At 36.0% G+C, this 21103-nt stretch overlaps 5 protein-coding genes across 6 annotated transcripts; 4 read left to right on the forward strand and 1 right to left on the reverse strand.

Annotated features, from left to right (window-relative positions):
- The first annotated feature begins 342 nt into the window (after positions 1-342).
- Positions 343-2442, forward strand: S2P (membrane-bound transcription factor site-2 protease). The gene is made up of 2 exons (XM_066403087.1): positions 343-584; positions 639-2442. The coding sequence occupies exons 1-2, from the start codon at positions 510-512 to the stop codon at positions 2022-2024; spliced, it is 1461 nt and encodes a 486-aa protein (XP_066259184.1). The 5' UTR covers positions 343-509; the 3' UTR covers positions 2025-2442.
- LOC136417413 (LYR motif-containing protein 2) lies at positions 2156-2641 on the reverse strand. The gene is made up of 2 exons (XM_066403088.1): positions 2506-2641; positions 2156-2418 (listed from the first exon to the last, which is right to left on the reverse strand). The coding sequence occupies exons 1-2, from the start codon at positions 2548-2550 to the stop codon at positions 2200-2202; spliced, it is 264 nt and encodes an 87-aa protein (XP_066259185.1). The 5' UTR covers positions 2551-2641; the 3' UTR covers positions 2156-2199.
- Positions 2642-3134: 493 nt separating this feature from the next.
- On the forward strand, positions 3135-4843 carry P5cr (Pyrroline 5-carboyxlate reductase). Its single transcript, XM_066403053.1, has 5 exons — positions 3135-3333; positions 3854-4107; positions 4163-4384; positions 4434-4645; positions 4705-4843. Exons 1-5 carry the CDS (start codon positions 3231-3233, stop codon positions 4772-4774), a joined length of 861 nt encoding a protein of 286 aa, XP_066259150.1. The 5' UTR covers positions 3135-3230; the 3' UTR covers positions 4775-4843.
- Positions 4844-5164: 321 nt separating this feature from the next.
- On the forward strand, positions 5165-18883 carry LOC136417543 (uncharacterized). 2 transcript variants are annotated; one of them, XM_066403293.1, is made up of 6 exons: positions 5165-5446; positions 16770-16891; positions 17802-18058; positions 18111-18329; positions 18383-18594; positions 18759-18883. In XM_066403293.1, the coding sequence occupies exons 1-6, from the start codon at positions 5403-5405 to the stop codon at positions 18829-18831; spliced, it is 927 nt and encodes a 308-aa protein (XP_066259390.1). In that variant the 5' UTR covers positions 5165-5402; the 3' UTR covers positions 18832-18883. The 2 variants fall into 2 exon arrangements, with proteins under 2 accessions (XP_066259390.1, XP_066259391.1); XM_066403294.1 differs by having other exon boundaries at positions 5165-5349.
- Positions 6056-8251, forward strand: Nrk (Neurospecific receptor kinase). Its single transcript, XM_066403286.1, has one exon. It carries the CDS (start codon positions 6146-6148, stop codon positions 8045-8047), a length of 1902 nt encoding a protein of 633 aa, XP_066259383.1. The 5' UTR covers positions 6056-6145; the 3' UTR covers positions 8048-8251.
- Positions 18884-21103: the final 2220 nt, after the last annotated feature.

Consider the following 21103-nt stretch of genomic DNA (forward strand, 5'->3'; position numbering starts at 1 on the left):
ATGAATTCTTGTTCTGAGATACCACACTATTTTCCACCTTTTTGGAATTTCAATATTTTGAAAAGGATGCCCTTGATCATCTATTATTGATTAAAGAATGAACGTTCTTTTATAAAACCGTTCGAGTTCGCAAGCAAAAGTAAAATAACAAACAGCCATAAGCCACGCAATGGGAAAGTTCTGTACATATTCTAAAGGTTTATGACACTTCAAATGCACACATTGTTGCCACATATATGAAATAATTAGTCACTTAAGTTTGTTTATGCGATAACGACCTGTTTTTGTCATCTGTCACTGTCAGCTGTTCCATGACGTTTTACAACGTAAATAAACATTGATTAATTCATTGATATTTTATTTTGTTTTTATTAAGATATGTATTAAATAATAGACCCAATAAATTGTTGTTTGTGAAGACCGAGTACGAATACTGATGTGAATACGCACATACTCCCCCATTTAAAATATAATAAGGAAGCTTCTCTACAATATTATGTAAACTATAAATGGATCTACTCCTATTCATAGCCATTGTCATTGGCTGCTACTGCATCTTGATATTTTTCGACTTGTTTTTCAAGGTAAATACGCATAGCATTAATATCCTCCATATTTCCATATATAAAAACTTTTAGTCATGTGCCCATTATCCATACTTCCAATTTCTGGATGGGCTTGGAATGACCCTAAGCCTATTCACCATCAAATGGAAAACTCGAGCCCTGAATCGACTGCTTATTAAATGGGGAAACCTTAGGCCCCAGTTGTTGACAATATGGTTCGATATTGGTGCCTTTTGCAGCTTAACATTTTTTTTTATTGCCCTTTACCTGTTGTTAACAAATACTGTTCAGATTTTGTCCACTACGTCAGAGGCTACTGAGCCTTTGATTACACCAGTCATGCCAGGAATAACACTTCCTATAACAGAATTATGGTACTACTGCATTACATTGTTAATTTGCAGTGTAATTCATGAACTAGGGCATGCATTAGCTGCAGTTTTAGAAGATGTTGGGATATTAGAATTTGGCTGTAATCTCTATTTTATATTGCCTGTGGCTTATGTTAGCCTCCCCACAGACAAATTGTCCACAATTAGTCTTAGAAAGCAATTAAGAATTCTTACTGCAGGTGTATGGCACAACATAGTCCTATGCTTTATAGGGTACCTGCTTTACTGCTCATTACCTACAATCTTTTCCCCATTTTATATCTATAATAAAGGCATAGTTGTTTCCAGAGTTTTTAAACAATCTCCACTGAATGACCCAGTGAAAGGCCTAGCAGTGAAAGATCTTATTACAAGTATAAACCACTGTAAAATCAGCAGTGAAGATGAATGGTTTGATTACCTTTCAAATAGGGAAAATTTTAAGCCAGCAGTATGTATAAGTTCAGAGTTAGTTCACACAAAAGATGAGAGTGTTCCCCTGAAGCATTTAGGTGGTGGTTTTGTTGAATGTTGCGATTCTAAGAATAGTAAAAACATTTGTTTTGAATTAATAGATATAGGAAATAATGAATTAGAACTACCTGGTCATGTATGTTTGCCTGGGCGTACAGTAATGGAGAAATCCACGAACTTTTGCACTTCAAGCCCTCATTCATGCCCATTTGAATCATATTGTTTTAGGCCAATTTTACCAAACAACACTTTTCTATTTAAAATATCATGTAACTCCAAAGATGTTATATTTTTAGGCCATCCCAGTGACTTAACTCGCACAATTGAAATATCGCCCTATATGCAAAAAAATAATTATTTTCCAATCAGTTTTCCCAGCAAAACTACTAAATTCCTGAAATATGTTGTGATCATTTCTTTGGGGCTTGCCTTTGTTAACATCTTGCCATTTATTTTTATGGATGGTGGATATGTATTACAGATAGTTTGTTTAATGCTTCTGGGGAAAAAGATTGAAAAAAGACGGACTATACAAGTAGTCAATGTAATCACTTGGTTGAGTACAGTACTCTTTGTCATTTACTTGATTTATACAATAAGATTATTGTTGTGAGTTGTGTTTTCTAATAATGTTAATGCTGCAAAATAGCCTGACCAAAAATTCTTATTTATTGTCAGTAATTAGATATTAATAAGCTAATATAAGGTGTTTTTATGTTCTACAGTTTTTCTCTTTTCCTTAGCTATAGGTAAGATTATTTTTATTGACAAGTAAACTATATTCAATATTACTTTGCTAAACCAACACTGCTCTCTAATTGACGTAAACACCTTTTTCCATATTGAATGTACATCTTTATAACAGTTTCATCTGTGTTATTAGAATTCTGTCTAAACTCAGTTCGGACCCAATCTTTTAGCTCTTTTTGGTGAGTTTTATCGGGCACTTCCCTGATAGCACGGAACATTTGGCGGTATAAATTCTTTACTTCTTGTTTGAGAATAAACTACAATAATGTTTTGTTGAATTACTTGCCATCATATAAATAAAGATATATTTATTTGAGGAGAATTGCTTCGGGGGAACTTATTACCTGCTGTAAAGATAGAGTAGGTTTGCTCTTTGCGGGTATTTTCATGTTAAATAACCTTTTATTTCTTTTTTATATTTATTCTATTGATTTTGTGATATTTTCATTATAATCATTCAAATATTGTTTTTGTTTTTTTTTTAAATTGAAGTGTCAAATTAAGATGATTAGCCGTTGTAACCCCCTATTTATAAGCCACCAAACAAAAGGGCAACAGCGCAGTTCTTTACAGCTTTTCTTGTCAATCAATTATGGTTATCTGTTTTCTTTGTAAGTTATGTAATAAATATGTCATCGCTTAACTTAACAATGAAATCATTTTGGAGCTCACAGTACAAAATATGTGACTTAATAGAATGTTCATAACTTTTCCTACGGGCTTGCGATAAAGTGGCTTCATCGCAAGCTTTTGCGAAAAGAAAGTATCTCTTTATTGCATGCATAAAGAATTTCCCCTCTATGAGTCATTTGGAAAAAGACCCATTGAAGATGATATAATTTTCGCACCAAATGTCAATCTACATTATATAACTGTCAACTCTATTGAATAGGGCCAATGACGAGTATGCGCCCAGCGAAGTACAATGCTATAACATAACCTCATTTAATTGTGTAAATGTATATTTTGTATTTCTTAAAAATCATTAAAAAAGCAACCGTCTTCATAAACCCGGATATTTAAATTGTAATTTGTTATTAAGGAATATTTAGTTCCACCTTATTTCACAATGTCTGAGACCCAAGGCCCCATTTTGGTAATAAAAGAAAAAATTGGCTTTATAGGTGGTGGAAATATGGCAAAAGCGATTTGTGAAGGCATAATTAAGAAAGGTACTTTTATTTTCAACATTTTTTTATTATTATTATTTTTTTTGCAATCAAAATGACTGATTTACCACACTGTTATGACCTCAAAATAGTGTCACGAAGAAGTTCCTTCAAAACCATGTTTTTCAGTTGTGCCTTGATATTGGCAGTTGAATAAAGGCTTTAATCACAATATTATTAGAAAACTGAAGTATGATAAATAAACCATGCACTGGTAATAAAGCATTAGTTGATCTGCCTTAGGTATCAAATATGCCAATACTTATGTGAGGGTTGTTAGGAAATCAGTTAGCATGTATTTACCAAGGTTTTATCCATATAAACGTCCACCATAACTCTTAATCCTCAATGTCTAAAATTTGAATATTACTTAGTTTTTATATGCTATAATTTTTGATACTCAGACTGCTGCCTCCAGTCTTTTGGTTAACAAGGTCTTACTTCCCTAGCTCCTCTTCTCCTACTCCTTGCATTTCAATCTAATATCCATTTCCACTTCTAATAGTACTCACTTATGTTTTAGGACTATCCAATTATCAACAAATACATGTATCTGGGCCCAATATTGATAATCTTGACTGGTGGGCAAAAAGGGGCGCTCACATTTACACTGAAAATGGCCGCATAGTGGAGCATGCTGATGTCATATTTCTCGCCATGAAACCTCACATTTTACCCTCTGCAATAGTAAATGTGCATGAAACTCTCAATCTCCCAGTGCATTCCAAACTGTTTGTTTCAATTCTTGCAGGTATTCAATTGGAACAATTAACAAATGTAAGTTTTATTTCCTGCAAATCAGAATATTCGGTCCTAATTGTGTACTAAATAGGTTTTAAGCCCAATAGAAGATTGCGCACGTATAATAAGGGTGATGCCCAACACTCCCATGATGGTAGGAGAAGGATGCACGGCGTTTTGTCCAGGAAGCAAAGCTACTCCCCGTGATATCCAGTTAGTAAAAGCAATTCTAGATGTATCTGGTGTTTGCAAACAAGTGCCAGAATCAATGATTAACGCCATTGGGGCTTTGTCAGGCAGCGGTCCCGCTTTTGTAAAATCTCATGATAATTTCTGTCTGATTCTACTTTAGTCCCTTTTAGATTTATTTAATAATAGAGGCTCTCGCTGATGCCACGGTAAAACAGGGCATTCCCAGAGCAATGGCTATTGAAATGGCTGCCCAAACCACCTTAGGAGCAGCTAAAATGGTTTTAGAGACTGGAAAGCATACTGCCATTTTACGGGACGAAGTGTGTTCCCCTGGAGGAACTACAATAGCGGGCATACAGGCCCTAGAAAATGGAGGAGTGAGGCAAGTTAATATCTGTGCCTGATGGAAGTGTATGTATAATGTAAGGAGGGGTATTGTAGGGCAGCATTGTTTAATGCGATTGAAGCAGCCTCCAAAAGGGCGGCCGAATTAGGACACAAGAAGAGTTAGTGACCATTATTTTTGAAATAGTACTTCACTGTAAAAAAGTGTAGTGTAAACAGTATTAAGTCCGAAGATTATGCAATAACTTATTTGATTTATACTACATTTTATGAGTTTTTTGTGGATAATATATTTGAGTTTGACTTTAGTATTTAAATACAGGTGGGACAATATACAGGGTGATTCATGGTCCCCCGGATTTTATTCTCAATTTTAAGTGAGAATAGTGTTTAATTCCGCCCATATTTGTGTGTGAAGACGACAGACATCGAAGGTCAATGGAAATGCCTATATTTACAAATTGTAAGAAAGGTCATGTGCCTCGTTTTCACCCTGTATAACGTTTTGATTGGAATGGCCTTGGGAGATCTAATTACTTAATACTATAACTTCGTTTCAAGCAGCCGGTTTCAAAAATCAACTATCTACATCTCTTACAATAAGATAATTCGATTAATGAATTAGGCAGGTGTTTTGGCAAGGTCTGTGCAACGTTGTTGAACTCTACTTGCCACACGGACTAAAAAGAGATATTATCGATTTTAAATTTAGAGCAGTGTACCAGTTGAAGGTTTTCAAAGGTCAGTATATAACCCACGTATTTATATTCGTTATCCGGTTAGTACATAGTGCAATGGCAATATATCGGCAATTATATGCTAATTACAATGCATTGCGGTAAGTTTATTCTTAATATCATTGCCAACTAAAGTTAAAATATACAAATTTACCTGTGAGTAAATTTCAAGTTATGAAAACATTTATAACTGATCGGAATATAAAGGTATTTTTAAGATACAGATTTACAATCATAAATTGACTGATTATAGTCCTAGTACAATAAAATAGGCAATTAAATATTGACCAACATATAAATAGCTTTTTTCCAATACTGCCTATTAAAGGCACCATTATTGGATATGGTGAATGACTATAAAGTACGTTAATAGCACGCGAGAAAACTGATTTTGAAATGCGTTAGTTTTACTGTGGAATATATAAACAAAATTTCGTAATAAATCGTGTAGTTATAGTATGAATTGTGTTTCTATCATTTTCTAAAAACTTACGCCTTTATATAATTTAAAAAAGATTCATAGTAGGGTTAAGACAAATCGGATTTCCTTAATATAATGCGGCATTGTCAACTTTATACAGTCGCTTTCGTGGCTTGATAAATAAAACCCTGCAAATCAGCTGACAGAAGTGACGTTGACGATGTAGACGTAATGTCAAATTCCAAAAATCGAATTCTTGTTTTGTCAAATAAAATCTAAATTCTTTTAGTTTTCTAGTTTTCTTCAAAAAAGCAACATAAGTCCTAAAAAATGCTCTTCAAACTCGGTGGAATGAACTAAATTCAACTCAGTTTGTGTCATGAAGACCATCCTGCTACTCTTCTTGACCCTGATATGGCAACTCAAGGGAGCAGATTCCGAGGGTTACTGCAACCCCTATCATGGCAAGATCTGTAAAAACTATGTGGAGCACACTAAAGTCGTTTGGTATAACAATTCCGGAGGGTACGAAAACGAGCAAATTACAACAGCCCTATGGGATGAGATGATATCCACTTTTGATGAGCCCTGTCGTAGTGCAGCAGAAAAAATGCTCTGTGTGTATGCTTTTCCCGACTGCAATGTCTCTTCTCCTTTACCTCTGTGCTATGAGGATTGTATCGCAGTAAAAGAGCTGTTTTGCTATAAAGAATGGGCTGTTATCGAAGATAAAAAGGCTAGTGGAGTGTTTATTAAATCAAGAGGATATTTTCGCCTGCCTGATTGCAATGTTTTGCCAAAGTTTAGAGAGGCCTCAAGCAAGTCTGCCGTTTGCTCATATGTGGGGTTGACAGAAATGAATCAGTCTGCCATCACTTACGATTGCATCAAAGGGACTGGAAGGTATTACCAGGGAAAAGTAAACGTCACTCAAGAAGGAATTCCCTGCCAGAGATGGGATTCCCAGACTCCTCAAGCTCATAACTCTCCTCCAGATGTTTTTATGGAGCTAAAAAATGCTGAAAATTATTGTAGAAATGCTGGTGGTGAGGAAAAAAAGCCTTGGTGTTTCACCACCAATCCAGCCATTCGGTGGCAGCATTGCAGCATACCAAAATGCTTAAATTTCACTGAAGATGAGGGCAACGCTCCTGGCATCAAAATGGAAGAATTTTTTTCACCTACGTTTCTCATAGTGATGTCCTGCATGGGCCTCTTTATAATAGTCATATGCCTTTTACTTATACTGCTATGCCATCGCTTGTATAAGCGCAGATTGTTAGGTTATAATGCCCCAGCTAATACAGAAGCCAACATTGACTTGGATAAATTGCCCAGCAATATGCAGTACCATCGACATGGCGTTCCTTTGAACCCTAAATTAGAAAAGTTAGAATATCCTCGAAATGACATTATTTATTTAAAGGACTTAGGCCAAGGAGCTTTTGGCAGTGTTTTTCAAGCGAAAGCCCCTGGATTGGTAATGGGTGAAGACTTCACTATAGTGGCAGTTAAAATGCTGAAAGATGACGCCTCTGAAGATATGCAAGATGATTTTGAAAAAGAGGCTTGCTTGCTGTCTGAGTTTGACCACCCAAATATAGTGAAACTACTTGGAGTGTGTGCAGTGGGCCACCCCATGTGTCTCCTTTTTGAATACATGGGGAAAGGTGACTTAAACGAGTTTTTGCGACAATGTTCCCCAACAAACTATGTAGTGAGAAGTGCAATTAGTGGAGAGTTTACCAACAAAGACATTTACAGAGACTTCCAATTGGGTTATCGTGATCAAATCAGCATTGCAATTCAAATAGCATCAGGGATGGTTTATTTGTCAGACCGGAAGTTTGTTCACAGAGATTTGGCAACCAGAAATTGTCTAATTAATGAGGACATGATAGTCAAAATAGCAGACTTTGGACTATCTCAAAAAATCTATTTACAAGACTATTATAAAGGCACTGATCGGGATGCCATTCCTGTACGGTGGATGCCTTTGGAAAGCATATTATACAACAAATATACTTCTGAGACAGACGTGTGGGCCTTTGGAGTGTGCCTGTGGGAAATATTTTCATTTGCTTTGCAACCTTATTATGGCAGCACTCATGAGGAGGTCATAAAGTTTCTCAAGGAAGGAAACATCATGCCTCCTCCAGAAAACACACCAGCTGATGCATATGAAGTAATGAGGATGTGTTGGGCGCAACGTCCTGCTGATAGACCCTCTTTTAGAGCTCTTTTTGATAGACTACTCGAAATACATGAGAGTATTTCATAATTTTCATTTGGTGTTTGGTAAGTAAATGTGTGTTAGGTTAGTTTTTGTTTGAGGAAAGCCTCGAGGAAAGCTTGTTGAAAAGACTGATATTTAACTGCGTTGAATTGAAAGTACAGAGTGACCCATTTATGAGTATGTCTCACCCTTAACACTACATTATCTTAGAAGCTCGGTATGCTGGGTAGGTAAAAAAGATTTATACGATTTCACCAAGGTTTATATTATATATATATATGTAAGTGTTAAAGTAAGGGTGATGATGTATAGGGACCTTGGAAAAGGTAGGGGGCAATACAACAACCACAAATGCTACTCGGTGAATATGACATTTACACACAAGCTGCAGGGTGCAGTAAGGAATATGAGTAATAAATGGTCATTTTGAGTTAGTTCTATATTCTGATGTGGTTATCCACATCTACTTGCCCAAAGATTACTGCCTTATTTGATTTGCCAGGTTCAATGAATCTGATTACTACTTGGTGGGGGTTTTTGATATTGCCCGTTCCTCCCAGGAATGTTCTAATTGGGACTAGTATTATTAGTGATTTGGTTTTCATTGCCTCTAAATTCTTTCTCCTCATCTGAAATGTCTTGAGGTATAGCTAGGAATGATATTCTAAAATGGCACTTCATCACTTTGTACTATTCAAAGATTGATTGAGATCTGTGCTCGCCGAATGTTTTATCACACAATACCATCTCCCTGTACACTGTTCATGGCAGGAGTGCCTCAGAAGTTGTTGCAGCTGGTGGTTCTCTATCAGAACTAAAATCTCGACTTTGCAAGGATCGTCCTTAAATTTAAGCTGAGCAGCGCCCTTCATACGATTCATCGAGTATCGACTCTTTCTTGGGCTGTCTTTTAACTCAGGTTTCTTGAATAGTGTTCTCTTAGGACCCTCTTTCTTCTCCACTTCAGGAATTGCTGTTTAAAGCTCTTTTGCTTCAGTTACCATAATGGATGATGGAGTCGGGTTAACAGAAGTCGGTATACCGATAGGTAGTACTTGCATTGAACCTTTCTACAATCAAAATTGACTAAATTTACTAAGTGATTTAGATTTTATCCTATTTCTTTTCAATTTCTTCCAAGTGGACGAATAGTTAATATCCCTACTACTGTATCTCGACTGCTCATCCTTTCCCCTTGCCTTTCCTTTGCTCTGTTCTGGGGTGGTACCTAAATTCAAAAGGGAATTTCTTGACACTTCTAGCAGGGGCGGTAGTGGTAACCTTGTTCGACTGTGGACCAAAATGCCCAATGAGCCTAAGAATTTTGTTTTTGCTTTTGCGACATATGCATAAGTAAAAAAAATATTTTTTGCAATAATAAATTAAATATTTATTGAACAAATACTATATTATTACATAAATATAACAGATTTCCAATAATTTAAAATATAATAATGTATTATATTTACAATTTAAAAGCTTTGTGTGTTTCAAAAAAACACGAGTTATGTTTAGTCACTTTTAAACTTGGTTTTTAAAAACTACTTTATTAACAAATTTTGAGAATATAATAAACAATTCGTCGCATAACTACTCAACAGAAAATTATGTAGCAGAATGGCCTCTGGTTCGGTTGAAGACTATTTTTATATCTAGTGTTATCGCCAAATTTTTAATGATGTCTTGCGGAGGGTTCCCACGGTCTTTGGTTGCATAGTCCTGCTAATATGGCATTTGAGCTTTAATGACGGTCTCCTTGATGTGGTAATTGGGCGTTTATGAGGAAGTCCATAGTCCGTGTTGGTCTAGGTATTAAATAGGGCGGTTAGGGTTCACAACTCATGTTAAGCTGCAGCACCTTTGCCATGAACAGAACAAATCTTGTTTGCCGCTTGTGCCTTTCCGGCAAAAGAAAAGCGTTAAATCTAAGATGCGCTTTGATTTCTTCCATATTCAAAGGTGTATAAAACTGCCAAAAATTAACGTATCATAATCAATTTTTTCCCCAAATATGCCTAAAGTACCATCTATTGCGATATGAACCCGTGTCATTTGTTTTCAATCGTTCTGATATATTCAGGCTGGTCCTTACGCCACTTACCAAAAATCGGCACAAACTTTCCAGATAACCCGATAAAATATTTACTTATTCATTAGTGAAGTGTACAAACATTTTTTGGATTGACTGTCACACCCTGTATGAAAACATATCCAGAAGTATAAAAGGTGTATAAAAAAAAATCTTGGTCCTAGCGTCAAAGTTGAATTTTAGGCCAAACTTGACTCTTAATCACAATTTTTTTTGATACACTGTTCACTTGGAAAACACTAAAACGCTCTTATATAAGTAAGAATAGATTTTTTACCTATCTGGCATAATTCCTGAGATAAGGGGTTAGGCTCTCTAAACCGGGCCACCTTGTACCTAATAAATATCTGCTTATTGTAAGTAATTTATTAGAATATATTGTGGTAACATTCCTTTATGCGCAAATCACCAAATTATTTAATGAGTGTGCAAATCACAGGGGCTGCCCTGCGAGCGGTGACTATTTCATAAATTCTTAGTCCGAGGTAAAACTTTGGAAAAACGAATTACACATAATATCCAACTTCTAAACTGACCGCTAGAAGAAGTAAAAAATTGAGAAATTGAAATTTTCAGAAAACTGAAAATATTCTCGAAATTTTACAAATTTGTCATTTATATACTGCATAAATAGCAGCAGTGACAGCAGCCGAATTTGACATACGGATGACGCTAGAAATGTAACAGATGTTAAATTTTAGTGCGCAGGTGCATAATTTCTTGTCTCACTATGTCAAGCATTGACCCAAGAATTCAGCGCATGTCTATACAATTTGGCATTTGTTAGACAACTAACCTCTTATACGTGTCAAAATCAGATGCCGTTACTATCCGTTATTTATACAAGGGCAAAACAATTTGTTTTTAAGGGACAGCCTGATATTTATTAAGGTAGACATTTGAAAAATCATTTTTCATCATGTTTAATTTGGTGCGTTTAAAATTTTATTTCCTGAAACTTTACAATGGATGACTTCTGATACACAGCGGGCAACCCTTCTTATTTGTGCATTCGGTATAGGTGGGTAGGTACTATTGTCGAAGTTTAATTTTTAGTCTAAGTTACAGTTTAAGTACTTAGAAAATGACAGAATTGTGATCCTTAAATGCCAATAAGCTTGAAGAAGTTGTAAAATTCCAAGGTAGGTAAATTCTTATAAATTCTCCTTGACAAAGAAAACGGTCAAACAGAAATTTTATTCTAAAGTTCTATTTTAAATATCTGTTACTATAAGTTTTACATAGATTTTGATGTTCTCTCCCAAGCCGTTGATCATGTTGGTTGGCATCTGATGTTGGATTTGCCTAGAAGTTTCGGAAGAAGGTTTTCAGTCGGTTACTTTTTTTTTCTTTTTTTTACGAGGCTGTTACGTTATCCAGATATCGAAGGCGTGGCGCAAAGCAATCTTGTTTATCCACTTTCTGTCGGGCTGGCTTTCCCATCCAGGAGTCGCCAACCGACTAAACTTCTTTTCCACAAACATCCAGAACCACCGCGAGGCATTACTTCGGATCTGAACAGTTCTGGACTTCATCGAGCCGTTTCATAGTTTGAACTTCAAAATCGGCCTAATCATTTGTTACGTAATTCGAGTATTCTTTGGACCATATGTAGAAGTAGAGTCGCGATGCTTTCCTTGGTTGCTTTGCGGTCCCTTTGGGTTTCATCATGGATTCCTTAATTTGTCCATTGTTTGCATATGAATAAGCGTGTATCTTCCTCCTCACAATACTAACATTTTAGGCTTTGCTGTTTGCCTATCCCATTTAGTTACTTCTCAAATGTCCCTTTTCCCGGCATTACCTGTGTTACGTGATACCATGTTACCTTATTCTCTACAAATCCATGCCCTGACATCTTTACATAATGAATGTTTTGGCTCGTCGGTCTCATTTCCGTTGGTTTCCCTTTGCCTTCGTTTGTCAACAGTAATTTGGTGAGTTCTTCCAATCTTAGCTTAATCGACGTAATTTCCGCCAAGACCAAAAGGGTCTCCGCGAGGGCAGCCCTGTTTAATAACGTAACGCTAATTGCCGCCAATTTATTCATCCTTTCGAGCATTTTTCTATAAAACTCGTACTCCGTTATTTCGATCCAGATTTTAATTTCCTTCCTCCCTGTAGAATTATCATGTTTGTCTCGTTTGGTGCAATCTGTACACCTACTTTATGTAAATGGTTCCTTCAATATTCGTCTTAAAGCTTCTGTCCTGCACGACTATCGCCAGATCATCGGCGTATTCTATTAAATCGACGCCGTTTCAAGTTTCGATTGGTAAAATTTTATTGTAAGAAATGTCCCAGAGAGTCGATTCTAGGACCGAATCCTGCGGAGCTCCGGACATCACCCGAATTTCTGTCCCGTCGTCTGTTACTATCTTCCGACCGGCGAAGCAGGATTAAGTAAGGACTGATTTTATTTATCATCACTGCTTCTACATTTTCTCCATGCAGCCGAGTTGAACGCATTTTATACATAGTGTTATCGAAATACACATTTTACGGTCGGTCGGCTACTTAGGTCACTTAGTTCGTACCCGAGCACCCATTGGTAATCTCAAGTCACTCATCATTTTAAAACTGAAGCGAACGAACTTTTCACGTGAAGATTACTTAATCCACTGAGCGTGCTTTTATAAGACAAGGCACAACTTTTGGTTCTATGTCATAAAAACAAATTAATTTTCTAAAAAGAACCATGAAAGTCAATGCAAAACTTAAAAAGTTGGAATCAATTAAATAAGATTTTTGTGTCCAGTTTTTTTCTTTGTTCCGGGATTCTTCACCGAATGATCATCTCAGGTATTGACCAATGAAGGATGTAGTGTCGAATGTTTTGGTGCCAAATTTTGTAGCTTATGAAATTTCAATGAAATACGAAATACGATTGTTATGGTTCCCATTGGACGACCGTTTAAAATGCCTTTTTATTATTATTGAAATTGCTAAAAGATTTTTAATCGCTGGTGGAAGCAAACGCCGCAGTTCGTGGTAATATTAGAATCTCCTAAATAATGTATGTAGTAGAAGTAAAATTTGAACCTGTGCATCATCACTATATACATAAGTTTTGACATCACACTATGTAAGGTATATGTATTTCAGTTTGCACGTACAGTAGTGGCCACAAGTATATAACTATTTCAGTAGATCTTCCTTCTGCTTTATGCTTTTAAAGTTACTTGTACAGGGCCTACTTAAGGTTGTATATTTTTAAAATATACACGAAAGTACGATCTAAGTGATTCACGTATAGTGATAACAAAAAAAGAAAATTTCAATGCAAACAAAAGCATGGAAACCTATAAAATTTATTTAAATAACGAGTGAAACATAACATTTATTTCAAGTGTTATTTAACGTTTGGTACCGCATCCGCCTTCCTTAATAATTGCACAACACCTGTTAGAATAAACAAGTTTCCTTCAAACCTCTACAGGAATTAATTTTTATTATTTTTCTAAAACTGCAAATCAATGTCTAAAACTACGATGTGTATTTTTTTTTCTTTGCGAATTTTTCATCCGATGTGTTCCCAAAGATGTTCAATTGAGTTCAAATCAGGACTTTGCGACAGCCATTCCATTTTAGAAGTACAATTTTCTTCAAATCAATTTTTAACGATCCTTAATGCATGCTTTAGGTTATTATCTTATTGAAAACTTCAAAACAGAGGCATTTCCCACTCAAGAACCAAAAGCATATAGTTTTATAAGATATCCTTGTACATGAATCGGTGCATAGTTTCTTATATGTTAATTAATGGCCCAACCTCACCCACACAACCCCACAAGAAAAACACTCCTAAACCATGATACTTTTATTGCCATGTTTTACAGGAGGCAACTGATACTTGGGGGTTGATCTTTGCATTCTTAGGACGTCTACGTATCGAATACTGTTATTACCGAATAACTGAAATTTACCCTCGTCGCTCTACAAGACAGTATTTTATTTTTTTTGTTACCAATTAATATGCTGCAAATGCAATTGCAAATGCAAGTGGCGCCTTCCGAATTTTTTGGAAATGAGTGACTTCTTGACAACAACCCTATCATATAAATCTACAACTAGCAGGATTCTTCGGACTGCTCGATTAGACACCACAATGGCGTGTTCTTCAGCAAGACATCTTAAAATATCCACAGAACTCAATAGTGAAATTTTTCTCACATTTTTATTATTAATTTCTCAGTAATCTTTAGACACTTCTTAGGCCTATCTAGCCTTGCAAAAATTGTCGACCGTACCACGTTTAGGAAAATGTTTTAGTATTTTCGATATTGTACCTTTGGAGGCATTTAAAGCATTAGAAATGTCGCACTGGTTGTATTAATTTTTAGATAACTCAACAATGCGATGTTTTAGCTCTAGAAACGCTTTGACATTGTTACTGCTATTGAACTTCATTGGGTACTATGAATATTCCATACATTTAATTGCTATTTGTTTTTTTATCAAGAAATTCAAAAAGTTTCCATACTTCTGTCTGCAGTTAAGTTTTGTTCTAATTTGTATTTTAAATCAATTTTCAGTAAATACCAATATACCAAGGAATATTGACGTTAAAAGTGGTTCTATTTTATATTTGATATTTCAAATTATGACCGTTAACTAACGAAAAAAGCGATATTTGAAAAACTTCGATAGTTACGTATGGCCACTACTACACATGTTATTCCAACTTACTATAAATCTTTTTTAAACTATATAGTTTTAATTAGGAGAGGTGTGGCGCTGTAAAGTGGCCAGCAAAATTACCAGACTTGAACCGTTTATATATTTTTCCTTGGTGTTATACTAAGGATAGTGTAAAAAATTAAATCCGCTTCTATCAAAGCTTATTTTTACAATTGTTGAGAAAGAATTTGTTTCCACTTTACATATCTTAGGCAGGCAAAAAACTCTTTTTGCGTACTAGACAAAACTTCTGACTGAATAATTCTTATTTTAGTACATACTTACTATTAAGTCTTTGAGAGCTGCCATAGACACGGATTTCTTTTAACACACTCGGTCCTCCCAAAGAAAAAACCTGAAGGGATCAAGTCTGGCGATCCTAGCGGCCAATCTATGCTACCTTCTCTTCCGCGATGAAAACTAGCTTAATTGCAGCCGATATTTGTTAGGGAAGGATTTTCATTATTATAAAGGTGCATTGAGATTTGAGCACGTATGTTCTAAGCATACGTTGACGGCATTCGTTCGCGAACCGACACTTGCCAGGTGACGTTCGCTCTTGTTGCAGGATTACGCAGTTTGATGCGCTTCAGCGCAGATTACCGTTCAAATCCAACGCAGTGCGATCGGTCTGGAGCCGCCTTAATCGTCCACACTTGAGCATTGGCAGTGGAATCAGTGGATGCTTGGTTAAATCTAAATGCACCTTAAAGATCACCCCAAATTCACCAAAAAAGCGAGCGAGAGCGAACATGAGCAAATGTTCGCGAATGCTTGCTCGTGTTCGTTCGACATGATGATATTTCGTCCACACCAGAACGATTATGTTCAGGCTCGCAGTTAATACGCTATATTCAACGAGTGTATTGAATGTGGCTGATCAGGAGAAATTGTTATGTGCCAATAGAATCTCGTATACATCGAACGAGCAAGAACAAGTATTTTCTTTGATGTACCGCTTTCCTCTCGACCTTTTTTGAACGCGAAGAAAAAAATGTTTGCTCGCTCGTTCTTGTCGCTCTTGCTGGCTTTTTTGGTGAATATCTTAAGATGTGAGGTGTGGACAGAATTTTGGCTTTACTAGAAGTAGATACCATAACTTTTTGTGTGCTCGAAAATCTCCCCTATATCGCTTCAATTAGGAGTCATTGTTGTTTAATTTCTTTAGCAAACACTGTCTAAAGAATCTGAGGACCGATGCAAAGAATCAATGAGCGGTTTCCTTTAATTTCTTTTTGTCACTCTGTATAGCTAAATGTATATAGGTAGGTACCAACCTGAATGAGAGTTTATTTTTTATAAATTCAAATAAGACGTAGGAAAAACAAACATTGAAAAATCTTATAGTAGTTCAGGTTAATCTTGTATAGAGCGCTTCTTATATTTTACATTATGTAAACATTGGGCCGGGGAAGAAAGCTAAAGAAATGGCGACAATAAAAGCTTCCACTTATACAAACAGAATGCTTTTAAGGGCTCAAACTCGGTGTAATAAATTTCCCCTACTGATCCCTCTAGCTGTTCAGGTTCCTTTTTTTTCTTACAGTTAAGTACCTTGTGAATTTGATTTTTTATACCAAAAAAATAGCATAAGTAGGTAAGTTACGAACGATGGAAATATTAGTAATACCTAAACGTATAATTTCAGGATATGAGTAAATATTGAATATTTAATTATTAAATGTATCACGTTTTTATATGTTTATATAAATGTCCAAATATATACACTGATTCTCTTAGAAACAAATTCATGTAGCTTCATTTCGACCTTCACTCGGACCTCCATTAATGGTCAAAATTATCGCAGCTAGCGCTATTAATCCTTTAGATCAGAAATAAACGCACCGCATTATCGCATGGTGACCTGCGAAGTGATACAAAGTAGTCGGTCAAATTTGCCAAAAACCTAACAGATTTGATTTTTACGTCGGTGTCGTTTTATTTCGAATTTTGTAACTTATGACTTTTCTATTATTTTTTTGTGGCGTTATTTTTCAGTCAGTTAACATTTAGACCTCAAAGATGCCTGTATGGAACATCAGGAAAACTGCCATATAAAGTTGGATTTATAGGAGATGGGGCAATGGCTAAAGCAATATGTAAAAGTATACATAGTAAAGGTAAAACGGATAGACATATACATAATCTCAGTAGGTAGGTGGGTGTAATGGAACATCGCCATCACTAACAGGTCGTTCTAAAATTTCGACAATAGCTGACTTGAATATGACGTTAATTGCACGTTACTGCTGACATTTTTTTAACGTCTTTACTCGATGTTACTTTTTTGAACTAACAATCTTCTTTCGGAAATTCTCTTTTGAATAAACACCTATAACAGACGTCCTATTTCCTTCAGGAAATATACAGGGTGATTCCTAAATTGATACTTTTTAAAACTTTGTATAGAAGTCATTAAAATAAACAACATTTTCAAAAAACTTAAAAATAAGAAAGTTAAATCAATTTATCGCAAAATGCATTATTCAATTGATCCAACGATATTGTAGAGCAAAATTTTGAAATGCTGGCTGCCACACGAATTTCTTATCTTCTGCACGTTTTTATCTCTTTTCTGTTTTGCTTGGTCACCAAGGTCACCAGGCCTAAACCCTTGCGATTTCTTCCTGTGGGGTTTTATGAAAAATTTAGCTTACACCTGTAAACACATGGGAAGATTAATTGTTCGCGTAGAGCAGGTTTCAGCAACAATCAAAGGAAAACCGATTTCCATATTACGGACCGTTAAGGAACAATGATTGCGTCAAACAGAGCGTTGTGTTGAAGTTAATGGTGACAATTTTGAACACATTCTCTAAGTTAGATAGAATCGTGGACTCGTTTTGCGATGAATTGATGTAAATTTCTTGTTTTTAAGTTTTTTGAAAAAAGTAATTCGGAAATGTTTGTTTTAATGACTTCTATACACAGTTAAAAAAAAGTATCAACTTAGGAATCACCCTGTATATTCACGTCTTCTTATTGCCTCGAAGTCAAGACTTTCGCGTCTTTGCGACATGTATTTTTCAGGTTTAATAGAATATTCCCAGGTTCACGTGGCAAGCCCATTTGCAAAGAATCTTGACGCCTGGAAGGCCTTAGGAGCGAATGTATCCACAGACAACTCTGTAGTAGCTAAAGAGGCAGATATTGTATTCTTGGCGGTTAAACCTCACATACTAAAGGAAGCTCTACGCACTATATCGACAAGTTCTTCGGCTTCCCAAATTAAAAACAAACTATTTGTGTCAATTTTGGCTGGAATAACCACAAAAGACTTGGAGGACGCAAGTATCCTGGAGCTTCTGTCCACAGTTAACTCACGTAAGGATCTTATAGATGCTATCGAAATTTGAAGGAAGCAGAGTGGTAAGGGTCATGCCCAATACGCCTATGTTGATAGGCGAAGGGTGTACGGTATATTGTCCTGGATCAACCACCACCGAAAAGGACCTAAAATTGGTCCACAGCATTCTAGAAGTCACGGGCATGTGCCAGTGTTTACCGGAACACATGATTAACGCGGTTGGAGCTGTATCTTCCAGTGGTCCAGCTTTTGTAAACTAGAACATCATTTAGTGTATTCGGTTTTTTTCCACGATGTACCGCAGGTATATTTATTTATTGAAGCCCTGTCGGACGGAGGAGTAAGAATGGGCTTGCACAGGGACATGGCAACCAGATTCGCTGCTCAAACAGTAATGGGAGCCGCTAAAATGGTGCTGGAGACCAAAAAGCATATGGGTCCATTGAAAGATGATGTATGTTCGGCGGGCGGGCAGACCATTGCTGGGATACATGCTTTGGAAAGGGGAGGAGTGAGGTAAGTTCCTTCCAACTAGAGATCTCACTAGAAATTAAAGCACGGCGAAATAATTCTGCCGCAATCCGCTCACTTTAATTGACGACTTTTCAATTTGGGCCACCCTGTACAAGTGGTTTCAACTTTGTTCGTTTTAAAATATGATTTATTTTGTAATTTTCTAGAGGTGCCGTTATGGATGCAGTAGAGGCAGCTGCGCTCAGGGCGGCAGAACTAGGAAAACAAAGCAAACAATAAAAATACATACTAATAATAATAATAATAATAATAATAATAAAATTTGACAAACATTTCTTATAGAGAAAAAGTGGTGTCTAATATATTCCTCGTAATGTTATCCATGGACGAATCTTCGAATAAATGAGCAGGTCTATCATCTTGAAAACTGTCGATCCCTCAAAATTCTGAAAAAAAATCCGTTGCAGTGCCTAAGAAACATTGAACTGTTATATTTACAAGGCGATCTTCTACCGAGTGTGGAGAGAAAACCGTGACACATTTGTTGGACTTATTAAAGAGCTTTGTTAATTAAACAGCAGTAGATACGAAAAAGAGTTTATTGTATTGAACTTCTGACTATAAAGACCGGCTAAAATAGACTAAACTAAACTAATATATCTTGCGATTAAGAAAAGCAATCAGCGATGCTGATTCTGACAATTGCTGCCCCAAGAAATTAGTTCTAAGCAGAACCAGCGAAGAATAACAAAAAATAAATCAAGCTGATAACGATTAAATATGAGCTTAAATAAGGGCTCAAATATTCTTCTAATTCCAATTTAAGAAGCTTTGATCATAGCTAGTGCCTAGATTGACGAAACTACCCTTACAATCACCCTTCTGGTGAAGGCCGCTAACAGGTATTCGGCTCATAGTCCCTTAAAGCAACACTTTCAGTTGTTATGTGTCACCAGTTCAAATGAAAATATAGAAATTGTATAGATTAAAGAACTGCATAAGGTTTAATATTCCGACAAAGATGAAAAATAAACAACAAGACTAAGGTGAAAAATAAACAACAAGACAATGAAAAATAAACAACAAGACAAAGATGAAAAATAAACAACAACACAAAGATGAAAAATAAACAACAACACAAAGATGAAAAATAAATAAAACAAAGATGAAAAATAAACAAGACAAAGATGAAAAATAAACAAGACAAAGATGAGATGACAAGAAAGTGGATTAAGAGGCCAACGACTAAAATGGTCAGAGTAAGTCCAGATCTATTTGCCCGATCTCTGTTTCAGAATATTTACTTCTTTATAAATCATTGTAAATTTCCCTATTATAGCATAACTGAATTACGTCATTAATAAATATAATGGTCTGAATTCGCTGATTTTTGCTTATGATCTTTTGGTGGGTCCAAAACTGAGCAGTTAACAGTGGCTGTAGTTTCACGACGAAATTGAAGAGAATCGAAATATCGTAAACCATGTAAATTGACCAGTGCAAATAAAGCATGTAAGAAAATTCGATTTTAACGCGCACAGTTATTGTGTTTTTTTCCCATTTATTTACATTGGTGCTTTTTGCCCTGCTATTTTTAAAAATTTCCTTCGTCGCAAAGACAGCGAAATCGATACTAATTTAACCATGGAAGTGGAATTGCCGGCTGGACTAACTCCGCCCACTTCGTTGTTGGTCTTTGTCGGAAGCATATTAAAACTTATGCGGTCCTTCTCCCACTTGCACAATTCCTACATTCCGACTTAAACTGGTGACACCTGTATGTGTCAAATACATACTGTTTGATGTAGTAGCTATTAGTATTAATTTTTTTTTTACCTAGAAGAAAATATGGAATATTTTGTTTATTTTGATTTATTTGGCTTTAGTTCGCTTCAAGTCTTAACAGGCTGCTATAATTTAAGTGAATTAATTAGAATTGAGTTATAGCTCAACACGTAGAGTCAGTGCAGAAAGCGTTCGTACAGCAGATAATATTATATAAAACATAGCGTCTCGATTACACATTTTTTACACCACATTGATCATAAATACTCTTTGAACTTTTAAAACATACTTTTACCGAAAAAGAAAAAAAAACTTTTACTCGATAAGAGAGTAACAACATGAATAAAGAAATGAGCAAACACAGATTTGCAAAAAGTATTCGTACGAGTATTCGCGTTCGACCTAGTTCTCTCCAGACTCCGTCGATTATCACCACTGACCAGCCACATTCTGGTTTTATCCGTAAATAATACCGACCACCACTGGTGCAAAAGCCAACCCCTAACTCTAGCGCCCACTGGAGACGAGCAACACCTCTTGCAAATAGAATGGGGACCCGTAATGGTCTTGTGGCACTTAAATTTACATTATGAAGTCGTGTTCGAAATGTAGGTATCGATATAGCACGGGGAAATGTACCTTAAAATTGGGCCCTAAAAGCTGAAGCTGTGCGATGTCTGCGGGCATATTGCATCAAATAACGATCCTCCCTTTCGCTAGGCCCTCGAGGAGATCCACTATATAGCCTGTTTTTTACTGTATCAAA

The sequence above is a fragment of the Euwallacea similis genome, chromosome 28, assembly GCF_039881205.1.
Source record: "Euwallacea similis isolate ESF13 chromosome 28, ESF131.1, whole genome shotgun sequence".
In the NCBI taxonomy this organism is placed as follows: domain Eukaryota; kingdom Metazoa; phylum Arthropoda; class Insecta; order Coleoptera; family Curculionidae; genus Euwallacea; species Euwallacea similis.